Source organism: Suricata suricatta, chromosome 14 (genome assembly GCF_006229205.1).
Source record: "Suricata suricatta isolate VVHF042 chromosome 14, meerkat_22Aug2017_6uvM2_HiC, whole genome shotgun sequence".
Lineage (NCBI taxonomy): Eukaryota > Metazoa > Chordata > Mammalia > Carnivora > Herpestidae > Suricata > Suricata suricatta.
The window spans coordinates 82,894,959-82,915,998 of record NC_043713.1 but is presented as its reverse complement, the minus strand read 5'-3'; the positions used below and the strand labels follow the sequence as shown (position 1 = coordinate 82,915,998).

At 41.6% G+C, this 21,040-nt stretch overlaps 1 protein-coding gene across 3 annotated transcripts in view; it reads left to right on the top strand.

The window, feature by feature from the left end:
* The window catches only part of CLIP1 (CAP-Gly domain containing linker protein 1), a 97,552-nt gene that overhangs the window by 52,690 nt on the left and 23,822 nt on the right, over nt 1-21,040 (top strand). For 2 of the 3 annotated variants that reach the window (XM_029922017.1, XM_029922019.1), the window contains 9 exons: nt 271-387; nt 2,921-2,978; nt 3,702-3,785; nt 4,632-4,788; nt 6,120-6,285; nt 6,384-6,599; nt 11,536-11,652; nt 13,699-13,805; nt 18,664-18,784. In XM_029922017.1, coding sequence (XP_029777877.1) covers nt 271-387; nt 2,921-2,978; nt 3,702-3,785; nt 4,632-4,788; nt 6,120-6,285; nt 6,384-6,599; nt 11,536-11,652; nt 13,699-13,805; nt 18,664-18,784 — 1,143 coding nt within the window. Of the gene's footprint in view, nt 1-270; nt 388-2,920; nt 2,979-3,701; nt 3,786-4,631; nt 4,789-6,119; nt 6,286-6,383; nt 6,600-11,535; nt 11,653-13,698; nt 13,806-15,254; nt 15,351-18,663; nt 18,785-21,040 lie in introns of all 3 variants that reach the window. The other variant, XM_029922018.1, reaches the window with a different exon arrangement.

The following is a 21,040-nucleotide window of genomic DNA, read 5'->3' as shown; positions in this document are numbered from 1 at the left end:
GGTATAGAAAAATACTCTGTATTCACTATTTTAAATAGCCATTAGATTGTGCTACCTAGAAACGGATTGTGTGAAAAGTCATTGGCTTCTTAGAGTTAACAAAAAAGAAAAACAACTATATTTTATCCATGCCTTTATTCCTTTCAGTTTTGTTTAGTTGTGTTTGTTTCTCATATGTTTTTTGGATTTGTTTTATTTTTTCTTTCTCATTCATTCTTTTTTGTTTCCTTCTGTTCATTTACTCCTGTGCCACGTAACTGTGTATGCTAGGCTAGTAGCATTACCAAAGAGCTGCAGGGGAAAGAGCTAACACTAAATAACCTTCAAAAAAACTTGAGTGAAGTCAGTCAAATGAAAGAGGCTTTGGAGAAAGAACTTCAGATTTTGGTAAGTACCTGTTGGGAATCTGACTCTCAGGTTTCTGGCCATTTGAATGGCTCCTGTTTTAAAACAATAATCTCTGTGAAGAAGTATTGTACCTATTTCCTTCCTCTTTGAAAGTATTGGTTTAAGTTGAGTATATTAGTCTTGGCTGATGACCTTAAACGGAATGGGGTCAAACCCAAACTAGCAATAAAGGTAGGTATTACTTTTTCTGTTTTAAAATCTATCCTTTGCTTCTGATAAATGGGTTGCTCTGGCATATTATAGACTGCTTAGTTTTGCTAAACACAGGGACTTTCTAAGTTACACATCCAACACATTAGCTTTCATTTATAATGAGGTCTTAAGTGTGCCTTCTCCTACTTTCCAGAGAGCTGACCTGGACCAGTAACACCCTCTGTTAGCAAGACAGGGTTAGTAACTCTATGAATTCAAAGAATCCTCTCTTACAACTTCATTCATTCTACCGCAGGAAATTACATTTCTTTTCACATGTATCTTCTTGCCTTAATTCCAAGTTGTAAGACATTTTTTTCTTAACCTTTTCTTCCCTTTTTCTCAACTGTTCTCTTTCTTACTGCATCAGAAACTGAATTTATAGGGCACCTGGGTGGCTCAGTCACTTGGGCATCAGACTCTTGATTTCAGCTTAGGTCACGATCTTGTGGTTCATGAGTTCGGGCCCTGCATTGGGCCCTGCACTGACAGTGTGGAGCCTGCTTGGGATTCTCTGTCTGTCTGTCTGTCTGTCTCTCTCTCTCACTCTGTCTCCCTCTCTCTAAATAAATAAATAAATAAATATTAAGGAAAAAAACAACTGAATTTACTCAAGGCGCACAACCATAAGCACACATCATGGGAAAGGAAAGTTGTAGGTGATGGAGAAACTGGGTAAGAGAAACATGACTCAAGGGGAGATGGTTGTCTTCAATCTTCCATATGCTGTCCTCTTCCCCACTTACTGCTCTTCTGTGCTAGTACCAGAGGTGAGTGAGTGTTGGCTTTTTTTTTTTTTAGTGCCAATATTACAAACTTCTACTTCTTCAAATGTTAAATATATAGCTGCACTGTTCATTATGGTAGTTGCAGTTCACATATGTCTATTTAAATGAATTAAAGTTAAAGTCTTCAATGTACTAGCCACATTGTAAGTGCCTAATAGCCACCTGTGGCTGGTGGCTACAATATTGAACAGTGCAGTATATAGTATTTCCATCATGGAGGACAATCCTGCTGGACAGTTTTGATAATACAGTATGTTAGCTACTTTTTTGAGAACAAGTTGGCCTGGGAATGACAATTTTCTAATATGTCCTTTAAGAAAAGGTGTTTTGAGTTTCATACCATTTCTCTGCCCTCTTCCCCAAACTTTCAGGGTGCTTTTTTATTTATTTATTTATTTATTTGTAAGTTAGCCTATCCCTGTATATACTCTGAAGAGAAAACTTGCCACCCAAGTCTGGCTTTGGGAATAAAACAGGTGAACGTGTGGGCTTTGGTGGACTTATATGGTTCATGTGTCCAATTTAAAAATAATCCTAAGTTAGAAACACTCATTTAAAAATGTTGTTGGTGTATCTAGCTCAGGAAAACCGTCTACTTTTCTACTGTCACGTTTAGAAAAGAGTAGATTGGGGCACCTGGGTGGCTCAGGTCATGATCTCACAGTTTGTGAGTTCGAGCTCCGTGTTGGGCTCTGTGCTGGGCTCTGTGCTGACAGCTCAGAGCCTGGAGCCTGCTTCAGATTCTGTGTCTCTCTCTCTGACTCCACCCTGCTCACTCGCTCACTCTCTCTCTCTCAAAAATAAAGAAAACATTAAAAAAGAAAAGTAGGTCAGTGGTGGCCTTTTTTGGTCTTAGAAGTCATTTTTTAAGTAGATTTTATTTTATTAACATTTTTTAAATGTTTTATTTATTTTTGAGAGGGAGAGACTGATTGCGAGTGGGAAGAGGCAGAGAGAGAGGGAGCCAGAATCCGAAGTAGTCTCCAAGTTCTGAGCTGTCAGTACAGAGCCCGACAAGGGGCTCAAACTCACAAACTGCAAGATTTAACTGGAGCTGAAGTTGGGTGCTTAACTGACTGAGCTACTCAGCTGCCCCTAGAAGTAGGTGATACAGTTTCAGGATATTAGGCTCTGATTACTTTCAGATATAAAACATTTCAGAGTTCTGATCACTGTCTTAGCCAGATATCTGAAGAGAAGTTCTGCTACTTGAGGATGACAACATGACAAAAGCATTCACATGTGACACATGTACTTATGTGTGCACATTCACACATCTGTACAGATGTAGGTGCACACCTGCGTATGCACACACAGAAGCCTCATTCACTTGTGTACACACATGCATGGTACACATATGGTAGCCCTTGGTGTCTACACGTTTTAAGTGTGAGCTTGTTTTGAGGAAACAAAATCAGCCACAGGAAAGTACATAGTGTTGTAGTTATAACTGGTTGAAGCTTTCTATTTCTATAATTTGAAATCTTTCTATTCTGAATATCCGATTCTTTTTTGTTTTTGTTTTTTTTTAGAAAGAAAAGTTTGCTGATGCTTCAGAGGAGGCAGTCTCTGTTCAGAGAAGCATGCAAGGTATGTCTTACTAACGGACGAGCAGATGGTTTAGATAATGTCCCGTTCTCCAACGGAAGCAGGCGTCTGGAGGATGCGGAATGACTGCTCCTGTAGCCTGCTGTCACTCTTCTGGAAGTTCCCGCAGCTGGATTGCAGTAGCTTTCTGAAGCCTCAAACTCCCATGAATTCTTTCTTCTTTTCACTTAGAACATGTCCCATTTTAAAATTAAATATGCTTGGGAAAAGTATTATCTTACTTAATCCTGAGCCATTGATAACTTTATTGAGTTTTAGCTGGAAAGAGGAAAACGAAGCCTAGAAAGGGATGCGTGGTGTCTGCTTTTTTAAAAAATTTTTTTAATGTTTGTTTATTTTTTGAGAGAGAGCGTGAGTGGGGTAGAGACAGAGAGAGGGGGAGACACAATCTGAAGCAGGCTCCAAGCTGTCAGCACAGAGCCAGGCAGGGGGCTTGAACTCATGAATCGCGACATCATGACCTGACCCAAAGTCAGACACTTAACCGACTGAGCTGCCCAGGTGCCCTGGCTGGTGTCTGCCTAATCCACGATGCACGCGTACTTCTGTAGGTCCACTGTGCAGTGGTTTGATGTGTGGTGGGACTTTTCAGTGTTCCTGTCCTCTCAATCCCAAGCATATGATTTGATTTGGTTGTAAGACAGCTAGCCTGTAGATGGCTTATTAAGTATGAAATATATTAAACTTTAAATTTGTCCTCCATAGAAACTGTAAATAAATTACACCAAAAAGAGGAACAGTTTAATGCGCTGTCTACTGAATTGGAGAAGTTGAGAGAAAATTTAACAGGTAAGATGTCTCTAGTTACTAAGCACTGGATACCGTAGGTTTCCTAGGATTTGTGGTAACCATAGTACATGACAACAACAATTATTCAGGGGTAACTTCTTCACTCGTTAGTGTGATGTAATGTGATCAAAGACTTGTTTGAGGTCTGTAACTTCCGCACATGCTCTCTGCCCTGTTTTCAAGTAAGTCAGAATCCACCACACGTCACCACTCCTACTGCTGTCTTGACTCAAGCCAACCATCATCTTCCCTTGAGCTACTCTAACAGCTGGCTGCCTGCTCTGCTTGCTTGTGCTCGCTTGTGCCCTGCCCCCTTTGGTCCATTCGCAGCACCCTAGCCAGAGGGGTCCTTCCACCATCAAGTCAGGTTGTGTCCCTTTTCTGCTCAGGATAGCCCGGTGGCACCCCTCTCACGCAGAGTAAAAACTCCAGTCCTTACCAGTGCCAGGCCCTGCTGCCTCTCTGATTACATGCCAGACTGGCCTTCCCCCTGTTCTTTCTCCTTCAGCCATATTGGCCTCTTTGCATGCCAAGCATTTTTGTGCATCAGGGCCTTTGCACTTGCTGTTCCTCAGCTTCTTCAAGACTTTACTTAAATGTTACCATTCAGAGAGGCCCTGCCTGAGATTTTAACCTTCCCAACTCCTTCCTTTCTCTGCTTGTATTTTTCTCCCTCTTATTGAACTTGCTTATTGTCTGTTTTCTTGGCTAGAATATAATTTTCATGAGGGCAGGGATTCCTATACACAAATATTCTCAGAGCAAGCCTTGGAATACAGGATGTAGTCAGTAAATATTTGTTGCCTTTAACACTATGGTGCAATTTTTTCTCCTATGTATATTCAGATATGGAGGCAAAGTTTAGAGAGAGAGATGAAAGAGAAGAGCAGCTGATAAAGGCAAAGGAAAAGTTGGAAAATGACATTGAAGAAATAATGAAAATGTCTGGAGATAATTCTTCTCAGCTGACAAAAATGAATGATGAGTTACGTCTGAAAGAAAGGTAGGTATGAATGGTGACCGGGGTGCCTGATGGAGGCTGGCCTCTGAAGGAAGGTCTCGGAGGGAGGAGCAGAATTCAGGGTGCTTCTGTTTTAAAGTTTCCTTTCTCTTATTACCTCAGTGTATCCTTAAGTCCCTGTTGATCCTACTGAGTAATACAACATTGTAGACTGCCTGATGACTTGTAAGGAATTTTGCCAACGGCAGTGACGTCTTTAACAGGTGGTTAACACTATTTTAACCTATTTCATTGTAAAGTAGGGTAGCCCTTATTATAGGCTTAGTAGGTATGTGCCCTGCAGTGTGCTGAGTATATTTTCTAAGTCTCATAATAATCCTGTAAGGTGAGTGCATCATTCCCATTTTGGAGAAAGGGATTGAGGCTTAATAAGGTGAAGTCACTTACTTGGGTTTTGGTCCCAGAGCTTTTCACCGCTCTCATTGCTGCACTGTGCATCCTCAGCGCTGGCTTCTTTTGTCTTCACCTCTGCTCTTGTCTTTATTCTGAGGTTCTTGTTGCTTTGATTTTTCTTTCTTTTAATAGCTGCCATATAAAAAGCAAATGTCTTATAAGGCAAAAAAAACTTTCAGAGGACATTTTAGGGCCAATGAGTCTGAAAGTGTGACTAGTTGGGAGTTAGGCTTGCATCCACAGTCCAGCATCGGAGGGGGGTGGGTGTTGGCCATCAGGCCTTGGTTGGCCACCTCAGGTCAGACCCACTGCGAGGTGGGTGCAGCTGCACAGGCGGTTGTGGCACGGTGCCCCTGAGGAGCTCCGTCTCTGCAGGTGTCGGACAGGTGTAAAACCTGGAGGGACTGCCTGAGTTTCCCTCCTCCATTCTCGGAATCATCTCATAGCCTGCTCTCCAGGTTTGTGTCCCACGTCTTGTGTAATCTTTGTTGGACCACATTAGGATCTCGAAGCTAGTTCTCCAAGTTCTTAAGCGTCATTTTGTATAGTCTGTTCTCGAGCGGCACTAGAATGAGTTTTTGATAATCTAGTCTGCTACAACTTTGAAACTTAACTGAAATAACTCATTTCCTCATATGTTTACTTTTCACTCACTCTTCCTTACTGATCTATTGACATAAAATGATAAACCTTCACAATTACAGTAGTTGTCACTGCAAATAATATATTTATAACTGTCACAATTGTTAAAATTCTGCAGAGCAAGTCAGGTTAATTTTTTTTGTTATTTTAGACATTATTAAATTAGTCATAACTTAAAATCATTAATACAATTATTAATACTGTCTTTCTAAACATACCTCTGGAATTGAAAGCATTCTTCTGAAAACTCTGACCCCTTGTATTGAAACTTGTTCCAGAACTGTAGAAGAATTACAGCTAAAACTCACAAAGGCAAAAGAAAATGCAAGCTTTCTGCAGAAAAATATTGGGGAAGTAAGTCTCAAAGCAGAACAGTGCCAGCAGGAAGCAACTAAAAAGCACGAGGAAGAAAAGCAAGAACTGCTGAGGAAATTGTCGGACCTGGTAAGGGGACAGCAGATGGGACTGTGTGCTGGCGAGGAAGGCGAGGGGCCATGCAGGTATGGCTAGATGACTTTCTCCCCCCCTCGGGCTCTCTGCAGGAGAAGGAGATGGAAGTGAGTCACAACCAGTGCAAGAACCTGAAAGCTAGGTACGAGGCAGCCAGTTCTGAGACCAAGGCAAAGCACGAAGAAACCCTGCAGAGCCTGCAGAAGATGCTGCTGGACACAGAGGAGAGGCTGAGGGCCACCCAGGAGGAGAACAGTGGCTTGTTGCAGCAGATGATGGAACTGAAAAAGCAAGCTGATAAAGCCAAAGTATGTCCTGGGAGAGAATTTGGTTGCTGCGTTGCGCCGAGGCTGCAGTGGGGCTTAGACTGTGGCAGCAGATGGGAGGGGTGCGCTGGCCTTTAGAAACACTGACCTGAGGGCTTGGCGGGATGGCGAATTGCATTTTCGTGGCTTCGGGTGTTTTCTGCCAGCTGCTGTGCCTTCTCAGGGATGGTGGCTTCAGTACAGGGCTCTCCCTAAGTGTACTGTGTAGCCATCACCCCCACCTCATGCTGCTTGCGCCCCAGCTGTCACGGAGCCTCCTGTTGCCTGAGCTCTGTTTGCTGGCTTGCGATAGACTTTGTGTTGTGGCCTCTCGGCCATCGTGCTCAACAAATTTTATATAAGATGTCAGGAGGTCCATGGAGCCCACAGAGTTTCTGTGTTTCCTCATTGAAGAGCCAGTAATTTGTACCCATGCTGTCCAGTACAGTAGCCACCAGCCACATTGATTTGAATTTGAATTGTTAAATTTTAATAAATTACAAGTTTAGTTCCTTAGTGTACTCCCCACACTTCATGTGCTCACCAGCGACACACGTGACCAGTGGGCTACTATGTTCATGCAAAGAATACTTAGACCATTGCAGAAGGTTCTGGACAGTGCTGGTATAGATAATGTGGTCAAGTCATTTTATAAACCAGTATACATTTTTTAAACTATTTATTGGAATGCCTAGATGGCTAAGTTGGATAAGTTCTGACTTAGGCTCAGGTTGTGATCTCATAGTTTGTGAGTTCGAGCCCCATGTCGGGCTCTGTGCTGATAGGTCAAAGCCTGGAGCCTGCTTAAGATTCTTTGTCTCCCTCTTTCGCTGCCCCTGCCCTGCTCATACTCTGTCTCTCTCTCTCTCTCAAAAATAAAACATGAAAAAAGTTTTTAATCATTTATTTTAGTCACCAAAGCCTAGCAATTGGTCTTGACTTTTAATAAGTTGTATGTAATATTGGGGTTAAATCAGCCAGGCCAGTGACTGTCCTTTGGTAAGCTGATGTCTGTCTTGTAATTAGTCTGAAAAGCAACAATTTATTTTCCCTCACCCTTCCCTTCCCCACTGTTTGGTTAAAATATATTCATTTTTTGTAATTCTCTAGATTGTATTTTTTAAAATTCTTCTCTGAATTCTTGCTATAAGAAAAATAATGGAGAAGTTGGAAGGGCAGGAAAGAATCTCATGACCTGATGTCAAAGTCAAACTACTATTTTTATCTCCTAGTTACCACTCAGGGATTACTTCGAAAGTGTCTCTGAGAGAAAATAAATGAGTAGGTAGATCAGCACTTCGCAAAGCTAAACCTGTTTTGTATTATCATTTAGGGGGCTCTTTTCATCTGGCTCCCCCCTGCCCCCCCTGCTTGTTATCCAGGTCGTTTCTAGGACGTTTATTGTAAAAAAATTTTTTAAACATTGACAGTTTAGGTTACATTAAGTTATTTGGGCTCACATTTATCTGCTTGATTTCATTTTGTTTCCATTCTTTCCACCTTTTGTTTCTGTAGTCGCTAACTTATTTGTTAACATCAGCCAAAAAAGAAATTGAACTAATGTCAGAAGAGCTGAGGGGTCTGAAATCAGAGAAGCAGCTTCTTGCACAGGAGGGAAATACTTTAAAGTTAGAAAAAGGTTCACTTTTATCAAAGTTGGTAGAGGTGGAGGCCAAAATAACTTTACTTCAGGAAGATCAACAGAAACTGTGGTCAGTAAACGAAATTCTTAATTTAGAAAAGGAGAAAGTCTTAGAAGAAAAACAAGATGCTGAAAAGCTTTTTCGGCAGGAGCAGCTCCATAAAGAATCTTTAGCTGTTGAGAGAGAGAAACTATTACAAGAAATCAATACTGCCCAGGAAGAACTTCTGAAGATCAGTATGGAAAATGACACTTTGAAGGCTTCCAGAGTGAGCTTGCGGGCACTCATGGAAGAGCTCCAGCTCAGCAAAGATGCTTTGATTGCTGAGTCTAAGAAGAATCAGGAAGAAAAAGATCACCTAGAGGATCGTATCAGGAAGCTCATTACTGAAAATCTTGCCTTGGCTAAAGATAAAGATGAAATCATTCAGAAGCTGCAGAGCTCTTATGAAGAGCTAGTCAAAGATCAGAAAGCCTTGGTGCTGGAGATTGATAGTCTCACGGCTGAGAAAAAGTCGGCTTTGGAGAAGCAGTCAGGTCTTGATAACACATGCATAGCCTTAAAGGTGGAAAGAGAAAATCTTATCCAAAACAACAAAGATCTGCAATTTGAGAAGGACGTGCTTCGTCAGGACCGGGAAAAGCTGAGCGCCAGCCTGGAGGCCGCCCTCCAGATCAAGCAGCTGCTCAGCGCGGAAACCAGTGGGCTCCGCACGCAGCTAGACGATGCCAAGAGGGCTCTGAGGAAGGCTGAGCTGGACATGAGGCAGCTGCAGGCTACAAATGCCAGCCTCACAAAGCTCCTGGAAGAAATCAAGACCAGTAGGGAGATCACAGACTCTGAATGCATCCAGCTTCTGCATGAAAAAGAAACCTTGGCCTCATCAGAGAGAAAACTCTTGGCTGAAAAAGAAGAACTTCTAAGTGAGAACAGGCTCATCTCTGACAAACTGAAGAAGTGCTCGGAAGAGGCCACCCATATGGAGATGAGCCTGAATGAGAGGATCACTTACCTAACTTCTGAGAAGGAGGTGGCACATCAGAAAATTACTAAGCTCCAAAAACAGCATGACAGTCTCTTGAAGGAAAAGTCTGTCCTGGAAATGCAAAATGGAGATTTGCTTGCAGAAAGAGAGAATTCGATGAAAAGCATAGGAGACCTCGAAAGGAAATATGATCAAGAGTCTGCAAACAGGAGAATCCTAGTGCACGAGAAGATGAAACTCCTTGGTAATCTCGATGCTCTGAAGAAAGAGCTCCAGGAGAAGAAAAGGGAAAACCAAGAGCTCGCAGCCACTGAGTGCGATCTCTCTCTGATGCTGAAAGAGGCTCAAAACGCCAGGAAGAGCTTAGAAAAAGAGCACACGACCGCCCTGCAAGCAAAGGAGAGTCTGAATGCTGAACTTCAGACTTGCTGTTCTGAAAAGAGCATCTTGCTGAGGGATGGGTTGAGCCTGAAAGAAGAGTGTCAGAGATTAAACAAAGAGATCCAAACAATTCAGCAGTCCTTCATCCTGGAAAAAGAAGCCAGAGCGCAGGAAAACGAGTCATCCCTGTATGAAAACAATAAACTTCATGGGAGGATGGTCCTCCTGGAGCAGGAGCTGGAAGAGTTAAGAGCACGTACGAAGCAGCTTCAGTCTGAAAATTTTGTGCTCGTCCAAGAGAAGACCAAATCGGAGCAGAAAGTGGTGGAGATAATTAAGGAAAAGGAACTCTTGAGTGCAGAAACCGCTCGGCTCGCTGCCAACATAGAGACTCTGAGGAGCGATTTTGCCACCTTGTCCAAATCCAAGTTAGAGCTGCAGGAACTGCACAGCTACCTCACCAAGATCCTGGATGACCTCCAGCTGAAGCACGAGATGACGCTGGCCGATCGTGCCAAGGTGCTACAGGACAATAAGAACCTTCTAGCCGAGAAGAGAGACATGATACTGACAAAGGAGGAACTTCTGAAGGAGAAGGAAAAGCTGGCAGAAAGCTACTTCATCCTTCAGAAAGAGATTAGCCAGTTGGCTAAAACCAACAGCCATATCTCAGCCAACCTCCTAGAATCTCAAAATGAAAACCGTATTTTAAGGAAAGACAAGAGCAAGCTCACTCTTAAAATTAGAGAGCTCGAGACTCTTCAATCATTTACGGTAAAGTGGGAGGGTCAGGGACCAGCCCTGGACTACTAACACAGTGCACTAACGTCCTGTCCTAACAGCCTCAGGAGGATAGGCACCCCGCTTAATCAGTTGCTCCTATCTCAACCTGTTTGTTACCACCTGAAGGAGCCACTCGTTACTAAATCTCTAATCACAGTTGTTTCCATTAGAATTGTAAACTGTGAATAAAAAGGATATATTTTTCAATTTAAGGAGAAATATACGGGAAAAAGTCAACTGTGTTTCTGAAAGGATTAACAATAGAAAAATGGGCACATGTTGAAACATAGTATCTTGCATTTAGCTTTTAACTGTTTTGTTGTGTCTGTCCTTGTGGCCTTGGAACCGGCTAGTGAAATCTCCATGGCTGGTGGTCCGGAAGATATACTGCAGAATTTCCAGAAGCTTTATTAGACCATGTGAAATTGTAAGCAAGTGCCTAAAACAGCTTTTAATTTATTTTTCATGAAAAACAAAAAACAAGCGAACAAAAAGATTATTTTTAATGACTATTTTCACATCAGCTAAGGATTTGTCTTCACATGCATATTATCTTTTTTATTCACAGCCGTGTTTATACTCATTACCCACAGCTTCTCTCAGAGACCTTCCATTTAATGCTTTTCATTAAACACTTGAGCCTTATGTTACTAATTGCCCAAATAATTTTTATTTTTCCTTGAGAAATTCCTCATCTAAATTATAAGCGATTTCAAAAGCCCCACATCTGAAATAGCAAGAATAGTGTTTCTAAAACACAGCAGTAAATAGGATTGAGAGAAAATTTAGCTACATGAGGATGTGACTCTTCACTACCCCTGAATGTTTCTCTCCAGCATCGGTCAGAATGATGAGTGACTGGCTGGCAGTGTAACTTTGGAACTTGGAAGATGTAGGTTAGAAAGGTCTGAAAATCTGCAGATTGCATATTGCAATTGGCTTGTTTGAAGAATGGCATCAAAGGGGTCTGTGACTTTGTTCCCCTTTGGAGTAAAGACCTTTGATGTCTCGGCCTGTTTGTGTTGGCACTGGATCGGTGCCTGGGCCTTAAGCACACGAGCCAGCGGGGGCTGCCTGAGCTGCATAGCCTGGGCACCCCCGAGCGGGGAAGGGGACCTCATTTCTCACAGTGCTTTCTTGTGTTTAGGCCGCTCAAACAGCAGAAGATGCTATGCAGATAATGGAACAGATGACCAAAGAGAAGAGTGAAACTCTGGCCTCCTTGGAGGATACCAAGCAAACAAATGAAAAACTACAGAATGAAGTAATCAGATTTAAATGGCTTTTTGTACAAAGGACAGCTTACCGACTTCATGGAATATTTGATCACTAACTCAGGATTGTTTATGTTTTGAAGTGTGGCCTTACACAGGTTTGATCTATGTTAGTGGAACTGAATGTACACCAGAGCCATGGTAATCTTAAATAAAGCATATTTATTACTTCATTACTTATTTAGTAGGATCAACCTTTAAAATAATGAGGGGAAAACTTGAATAGTGTGGCTTTTTTATGATAACTTCAATGACGGAACTAAAGAGAAAGGTATTCATAACATTCTCTAGTTTTTGTATCTTTTATTTTAAATCACATACATTTTTTTTTATCTTCACTCTCTCCCAGCTTGAGCCACTAAATTCCATTCCTCAGCCCCAAGTTAGATGTAGGTGTTTTCTTGGTGTCATTCAGTCCCAGTTCCCTCTGTGTCATCTCCAGTCAACTACCTCTGGGTCTTAGATTTGTGGCATCAAGATCACTTTGATACTGTCCACAGTAGCATTTCTCATTCTTGGACCCATTTTTGCTTCTCCTCTTCCCCACTCCCAGTTCATATCAATCCCTTCTTTCTTCAGGAAGCAGTTACCTCTCAATCCTAAGCAGACTGATTCTCCAAAATAGTTAGGTGAAGTTCTGCCTGACTTGAAAGGTTTTTAAAAGGGATAGTCAGGTGAGAGGTTAAGGAATCTAGCAATGAAAGGGCTAGCCACATTGAATAGCTGCTCTGTAAAGCCTAGGACTTCTCATTACAGAAGTTCAAAGATGGAAACCAAAGAACGTGTATTTTGAGATACTTATAGGGTAAATAAAACTGTATATACACGGGGGTACATTTACAGAACTGATAGTCCTAAGAGAAGAAGAAAAAGCATTAAAAAATCAGATGATAATCACAGAAGTTAAATGAGAAGGTTTTAGGGAATATATCTCATTTTTGAGGGTAGAATTAGGGTGAATTGTACACTTTCATGATAGGGCCTTTGGTGTCCTTGTTATAATCAGAATATAAGACTGGCTGAATCTTTTGGGGGGGGTGCCCCTTGTGATACTTGGTTTTTCTTGTGTGAACGTGGAATTCCAGATTCCTCTCTTAATTGTAGAGAACATTAAAAGGAATAGTGTGGTGTTAAAACTATCAAGACACCATCTAGGACTCCTGACTGGTAGCATGTGATATGGCAGAGGTATCTCTGTATGAAATGACCACAGAAGTCACAGGAAGCCACTCTGGGGCCAGGAGCATGCCTTGGGCATGGACAGCCCGAGGGAGCTCCCTGTCCTTGATGGGGGCTCTGCACCGAGAACACCAGTCACCTGCTGGAGCCTGTCGTTGGTCACGTCCCTACGCATTCCAGTAATGTGTCTGGCTCTCCCATCAGGGCCAGACCGTAAGCTAGCTACGTTCCCCATGGGCAGGTGACGGGGCTCATATATGAGTGCTTTCCAGCCTCCCTGCAGGGATTTTTCCTCTTCAGATCAGAGTTCAGATGGATAACCAAATTTTTTCCCACCTACAAATACTTTAATTCAAATAATTTTTATAATGAGGACTCAGGACATTAGGTTCTAATGCTGACAAATACATCCGAAACTGCTAATGTACGGGGAAGGAACGGGGTTTCAGATTTTATTGCAAACAATAATCCTTGCTGATGTCATGCCTTTGCAATTTCTTTCTTTTTTTTTTAAGAGGGGTCCTACTTGAATAACAAGTTCAGTGATAAATACTGAGAATTACATACAAAGTGAAAGCAAACCTTTGTTGTAATTCATGGAGCAATTTAGCTTGACATTTTGGTCCGGTGTACAGGAAATGTCTGACTAAATGTAGGGGGGAGGTTTGCCATTTATAATAGATGTGGCCATTTGTCTTCTCCTCACCTGGTGACTTTTTTTTTTGCAAGTGACTGATCTCACCTATCTTTTTAGTGCATGTTTGCATGAATAATTTGTCTATCCAGTCCTGCCACTGGAAAATGAAATAATTTCATGAAGTTGTGTTTTTGTTTTTGTTTTTTTTTTGGTCTTTAAGTTGGATACACTTAAAGAAAACAACCTGAAAAATGTGGAAGAGCTGAACAAATCAAAAGAACTTCTGACAGTAGAGAATCAAAAAATGGAAGAATTCAGGAAAGAAATGTAAGTTCATGTCCTTTGAGAGAAACTGTGAGACTTTAATATCACAAAAGTGAAATGATACTAATGATTTAAAAAAAAACTTGACAAGTACTGGAAGTAAAAAGTAGCCCCCACCTTTCTGTCCCCCACTGCTTCCCTGTGAGGACGCGAAGTCAAGATAGTAGCCGAGTTAAAGGAGCAAAGCGAAAGTGTGCTGGCTGAGAAGTTAAGACTCTTTATTAATCTCTCAAGATCCTTTCTATAGGGAGAAAAAAAGCATGTCACTTTAGAGAGTGTTAATAATCTTGATTTTAAGAGTAATCAAACCTTCTGGCCTGGAAATCAGATGAAAGGATTCTAGAAGAATCTTTTCTCTTTAATGTTTTATTTATTTTTGAGAGAGGGAGGGAGGGAAAAAATATGAGCAGGGGAGGGACAGAAGCAAACTCCAGACTTTGAGCTGTTGGCACAGAGCCCAATGTGGGGCTCCGATTCATGAACCGTGAGATCATGACCTGAGCTGAAGGCCGACACATAACCGACTGAGCCACCTGGCACCCCTGGAAGAATCTTTCCAATCCAGATTTATCCATTAGTCTGCCACCTAGATTTCAGGCAGACAGGCCAGCCATGTTACTTTGTCAACACCACCTCCAAATCCTGCCTTTCAGGTGTGTTCAGTGTTGGTGTTTACCTGGCTTTTTCAGTGGTCGTTTCTATGTAGGTTTCATGTTGCTCTTCTCTTCTGGGAGCTGCACTCTATCAACTGTGTGAACCTGGAAACTTAAAGCCAACTGGAGTGTGTCTTATGTGCTAGGAAAGATACAAAGATGGATTTATGTAGTCCTTGTCCTTCAGGGGTTTATATTATTACCCTCGGTTCTGATTGAACATAGAGATTAGCTTCAAACAGAAACAAAAGCATCAGTTCCAAGTCCCCATCCTCAATACGATTTGTTGATCAAGCTTGGGACTACATTGGCACATGGTTGGGTTCTTCTGAGAGTTGGTAAAATTCTCCAGAAGGAATCTCAGTAACTTAGGCAATGCATAATTAGTCCCTTCCTCAGTCTTAGTTTTTTTTTTGTTTTTTTTTTTAAGTTTTTATTTAAATTCCAGTTAGTTAACTGGAAGATTAGTTTCAGATATACAGTATAGCAATTTAGGACTTCCATACCCAGTCTTAGTTTTAATGATACTTCTCTAGACAGTGATTCAACAGTTCCCAAAAATCCTATTACATGCACAGATCGATCAGGTTACAGTTCTGATTGTGGCCGTCAGGGCAGGTTTGAGCTTCTTGGCCTTCTCAAGCCAAATCACACAGATAAAGATCCCTGTGATGGGAAACAAAGTCATTGTCAGTTCTAAGAGGGTGGCTGTGGTTTGGGACTTTTGCCTGTGACACGTCATTAGGCAGCCCTGGAGCTTCTGGAGCACTGTTGACTTTAGTTCATTTGTGTCACACAGGCAGCTGGTAAGGGAGGATCTGAGCAGCAGGAGAAGATTCCCTAAGCAACTTCCCACTGCCATAATCCCACCTCTGAGCTCTCTGGGCCGTACTAGGTAATGGAGGGGCAGGACCATCATGGACCTAGCCAAGAGAACTCTTGGGACTTCGATAAAACTCCTCCTTCCTGCAGGACCACTTGGAGTCTCTTGTGACGGTCACTGCATTGGTCTAGTATTTAAGTGTTCACTGTCCTCACTAAGTCTGTGTCATGTCACCTACCTCCAGTTAGTATGGGGTGGTTTACCTCCGTTGAGAGGTAACTTTTGTTACCTTCTTCAAATGATTTCATGGAATAATAAAATCTTAGCCTCCTGACTCTGGACATCAAGGACCATGGGCAAAAGACTGAGGCCTCTGCTGCTGCTGCTCTAACCGTGACCTGTCCTCTTCCGTAGAGCCATTTCCCCCAGATCTCTGATCGCTGAGAGGGTAGTTGGGGTGAGGAGGAACCAGGACCTCCCAGCAGACGGCCTGGGCTGCTTTTGATTCTCTGCCTTTTTATCTGGCCCACCAGGACTGAGGGTACTGCATATTCTGTTGGTAACCTGGCACACCGTGGCCAGGGTTTTTAGCAGGAGTGGGGACCAATAGGAGGCACCAGTGACAGACGTCAGAAGCTGGTAGAGGGAGTAGGAGTAGATTGAAAGAGCCCCTACCCCCGGTGACTCATTGTTTCCTGCCATAGACTTGGCCACATTTCAAGGACCATCTAAAATAAATGTACTATGTAATGGGAATGGTGCTTCTCCAAAAAATAAATAAATAAATAAAAAGGCAGTTATTTTACTGTTCCTCAATGCTCAAAGCTAGAGAATGAGCAGCTGATTATTTCCCAGGGGTTCAGCATGTATCTGGGATGCTTTGTGCTCCTTAGAACTTTCCTGGTATTTCTCACCTGACAGGACTTTGATTCCTGTGGGAAGATGGACACCAGTGTAGACACCGGAGTTCTCATCAGAGCTGCCCTCCCATGGAACATTGCCCCTGGCGCTGGGAACCCAGCCTTGTAGCTGGATGTTCCTTTTCGTCTGTGCCATTTACTGATAGGTTTTAGGAAAGCTTTTGGTTAGCCAGCTCCTATTTTCAGGTGGAGAGAGAACATAAAATGTTTTCTCTCTGATGTATAATTTCAATTCTTAGGGAAAACTATAGAAGCAGTTTAATTTTTGCCTTTAATTACTCACCTGGCACAGTACTAAATCTAGAATATACTTAGCATGGCAGTTAATTAGTAACAGACTTGTAAGTAGAATGTTTGCAAGTCAATGTTAACAATATGTATCTTGCCTCCCAGTTTTAAAAGTGGGGTAGTCTTCTGTCATGTAGAAAGAAAATACTTGGAGGTACTTTTGGACTTAATCCCTGGAGTCCTTCCAGAAGTTGGGCTATTAGAGCCTGCTTTCTGTACCTACTACACTCTAAAGAGAAAGGGGAGAGTGTTTCTCTGTTGGAATTACAGTGGAGGTCTGTCTGCCAGTTTTAACTCCAGGTCTCTTGCTTCTACAACTTCCTGGCTTGATGATTTGGAGAAAAATCTCTCACTTCCCTGAGCTTCAGTTTTCTCATCTTTAAAATATAAATAAGAACATTAGCCTCTTTGGCTTTTGAGGATTAAATGAGAAAATAAATATCTGTGAAAATGTTTTTATAGATCTTAAAATATTAAATATTGCTTTTACAGATGAATGCTTTAAGACATTTTGAAATTTCTTGACCCTTTGTTTTAATTGTCTTTACTGTGGGCTTTTAATAGAAACCAAGGATTTCAAAAGCCATTATAAGATGTACATCTTTAAGAGACAAAGAACAGGGTTACATACTTATCACTGACAGGCCATCCAGATGCTGAGACCAAACAGCCCCTGAGGAAGGTGCTGCTCCCCACAGCCATTTGCTAGCGGGATATGTCACTCCCCGAGGGGAGTTGCAAAATAGGCAGGGGAGCGCCACTCCCTGCCAGGAAGGCAGAGACCACCTAGGAATAAAAGATTTGACTTGGGATGATTTCATCCTAAGTAAAATCTTCAGATTTGTCAAGAATTGATGGACTTTGGCCAGAAGATGAACTTGAGCTGTAGTGCGTGTGCGTGTGTGCGCGCGCGTGTGTGTGTGTGTGTGTGTGAGAGAGAGAGAGAGAGAGAGTAATTAAAATCAACCCTCAGCTTTTGTATGACCTTAGGCTAAAATGCCTTCTCTGTTTTTCCTCACTTACTAAATAGGCATCTCAGTAAAACACCTAGTTTATCTTAATGTGCCAGGAAGATTTTTGTGTACGTTTATTTCCCTAAATCTTACCCAACATGCATATGATAGGTGGATGGAGAATTAAAATTTAAAAAAAAACACACAAAAAACTGAAGATGCCAGGCATTGCCACACATTAGACAATTGAAGTTAAAAATAAATGTGTTCCTGCATCAGCAGATGGATTCATACCCAGATGACTTGGTTCAGGATTCAGCCACGTATGACAGCTCCCTAAATGGAGTTTAGCCAGCACAGACCCAAAATTCATAGTGGCTTCCATACCTGCTGTGACAGAAAACTAAAACTCAATGACCAAATAGATTTTTTAATATTCACATGTAGAGGATAATAATTAGAGATGTATATTTTGGATAATTTTAATATTGGGAAGATGTTTAATAAATATACTTATTACCCTATTTGCATTTTATATACTGATATTCATGATAGAGGTTAGCAAGCTATATTTTTAGTTGCTTCTTTTAGTTACAAATTGGCATGTGGAAAGAATATAATCAAAGTGAAACACCTGTTATGTAATTGGAAAACCGCATTTCCTTTGGACGTTCACCTCGAATTGTCCTAAAAATATACTTAGACATGCCAGCACTTGACTCTGACAGATCCTGGCTAATGGGATCATTAGATTTTTATTTCTGCCAGAAGAAAACACATTACAGATCTGTGCAGTCAGAACAGAGTACCTTGGTAGCAAGGTAAATCACTTTATCAACATAGTGGGTTTTAGCATAATTTTCTACTGGAAATAGTCCTAAAGACCAGAGGACTGACCGTTTCATTTGTCGTTTGTTTTATAGTAACATGGATTTTTGTATGGGGAGTGTTCAGAAATGGGTAAGTGTGGGTGGAGAGAGGGTGGATATTGTGTTTATTAGGTTTGAAAAAATAACGTAATAATTGTGGGTGGCAGTCCCCCTCCTGAAAGGTTAAAGCCATTTAGCCTCTCCTGCACGTAGATACCGCGGCCTCCTGTTATTATAGATCCTATCAGGCACGTGACCCAGATATATTTTCCTCAGTGCTGTGGAGCCGGTCGTCTCCCACAGTTTCCTTGCCTGTCTTGTTTCTATGGTAACCCTGCACTCGCTGTCCTTGCAGAGAAACCCTCAAGCAGGCAGCAGCTCAGAAGTCCCAGCAGCTTTCAGCATTGCAAGAAGAGAACGTGAAACTTGCCGAGGAGCTGGGGAGAAGCAGGGACGAAGTCACAGGTCATCAGAAGGTCAGTGGGCCGGGCGGGGGGCGGGGTAGGGGCGGGGCGTACCTAGCTCCCCGCGCTCCTGTCTGCTGCTGTTGGCAGGCGCTTGGAGGCCCCTTAGAGAGGTGCTTGATGTGGTTGGGTCCTTCCAAATGGGATTTCAAGCTGCCTGTGTGATGTATCTCCTTGCTTTTCAAGTGTGCTGCTATAGGACTTAGGGTAGGAGTTGACAGATTCTTTAAAAAGAAAATAGTAGCAATGCTGTGAACTTAAGCAACTAGAAAATAAGACCTTTATTAGACAACCTCATAGCAAAATGCATTTAAATGGAAAGGAATAATGTCTTCTCCCCACTATTGCCTGGATTTCAAAATTACTTTCCTCTTAAGGTTATTTTTTTCTTTCAGAATTTGTTTGAGGGAAGCAAATTCCCAGAATATGGATTTGGTGTGGGGGTTGGCAGCTGTTTTTAAATAGAACTCCGCTTTTCTTTTAAAAAAATTTTTTTAAAGCATTTCCTAATGGAAGTGTGTATGTTTGTGCACTTGTGTGTGTTAATACGTGATTTGTGTTACACCCGGAATGAGCTGTAAGGTAACCACAACCCATCTGTGTCTGTACTGAAATCACAGAGATTTCTGATAAGTTTATTAAGCATTGAAACAAAACTGATTTTAAAGAGTGACATATCCTGCTTTTTATTCTTTAGTAGTTGAATCAAAGTACTAAATGGTAGTCATGTCTGGCCTCAGCAGAAGCTTCAAATGATATTTTAAAGAGAATTTTTGTGGTGAAAGCACTTTTTAGAGAGTTGATATCAGACTTTAAAGTCTTCGTTATAGCTTTCCACAATTTTCTTACTTCACGAAGGGAATGCCACAGCTCTCCAGACTCCAGGATGGTGATGATGCTTTTGGTGATGTTAGCTCATGTTTGTTGGCTCTTACTATGTGAAAAGCACAAATAAATGATAACTGTCATCTCACATAATCTTTACAATAATTTTAAGCAATGGCACTGTCATTATTTCTGCTTGGCAAGGAGGAAACAGGAATATATAGTCATTTGCTCATCCTCCTTCAGCTAATAGTCAAGAAATGTTTGCCATCTTCTGATGTGGGTCAGGAAAAGGATCAAAGTGGATTGACTTAAATAAGGTCACTGCCCTCTCCTTTAATCAGTATGTGAGAAACTGGAGTTCATGAAAAATAGAAGCCCTTTGACCGGATGAGGTCCTTTTTTTCCTGGCACAAAATAGAACATCTAAAACATTGGGCAGCTGCTCTATCATCTCTGTGTCTGTAAGTTCTTGCAAGAGCAAGGTCTCCAAGAGGTCCTTCTCGTTCGACCTCATGGAACATCTCTGGTAGAGAGTGGATTCCTTACATGGAAAGAACACAGATCTTCTCGCGTCTCATGTTGTGACCTTAACTGGACTGTTGATTGCGTTTCTTGCTTCTGTCGCTTTCGTGCGGAAAGCAGTGGGAAGAGGCATCTTGTTGCTTTGGGCAGGGCTCTGTGGGGCTCCCTCCCTCCTGTGTTCTTCTCTTTTGCGTGTTGGCATTTGAATTGCCTTCCTTTTGAAAAAGTTTTGTCACTAGAAATTTGAAAGTCAGTGACTTTGAAGGGTGTTACAGAACAGCATGTGCAAGGAACAACTAAGAAAAGTGACTTCCCTTTAAAGGCCAGGTTGTTAGGCTCTTTGTAGTTCTGTGTTTTACTGAGAGAAATAAGTATGAACTAAATAATAAGCTTCAATGGTAGAGCTCATTAACTATGATAATGATTATCAAAGAAGATTATGGGTAATTCTTCCCTTGAAATAAATACATATAAATATAGATAGTGTCTGTATTTATTTCAAAAGACTGGAGAGAATCACCCATTTAAAATGATTTAGGAACAACCTTAGTCTACAGAAGACTGATTATTCATCAACTCTGTTCTTACTGCATAATCTCCAGGAATCTGGAGTACTGCTTGCTTCCATAAACTCACACATTTCACATTATTACTTACTGTAGTCAAGCCAAACTATTGATGATCAGCTATGTTTAGAAATATACTCCAGAGCTACTGTGTTTGGCAGAAACCCTATTTTTAGGGAAAAATGAATTTTTAAAAAGAATTTTAATTGTTGTACTACAGAAACATTGAGTTTTTCATTCTAGAATTAAGACAGTAGAGGTGTGGTTGACGGGGGATGGGTAAACACTGACGTAGGCCCTGGGTTCTTCCTGAGTCCTTTGTTTAGTAGTATCGTAAGTCACTGAACATGTA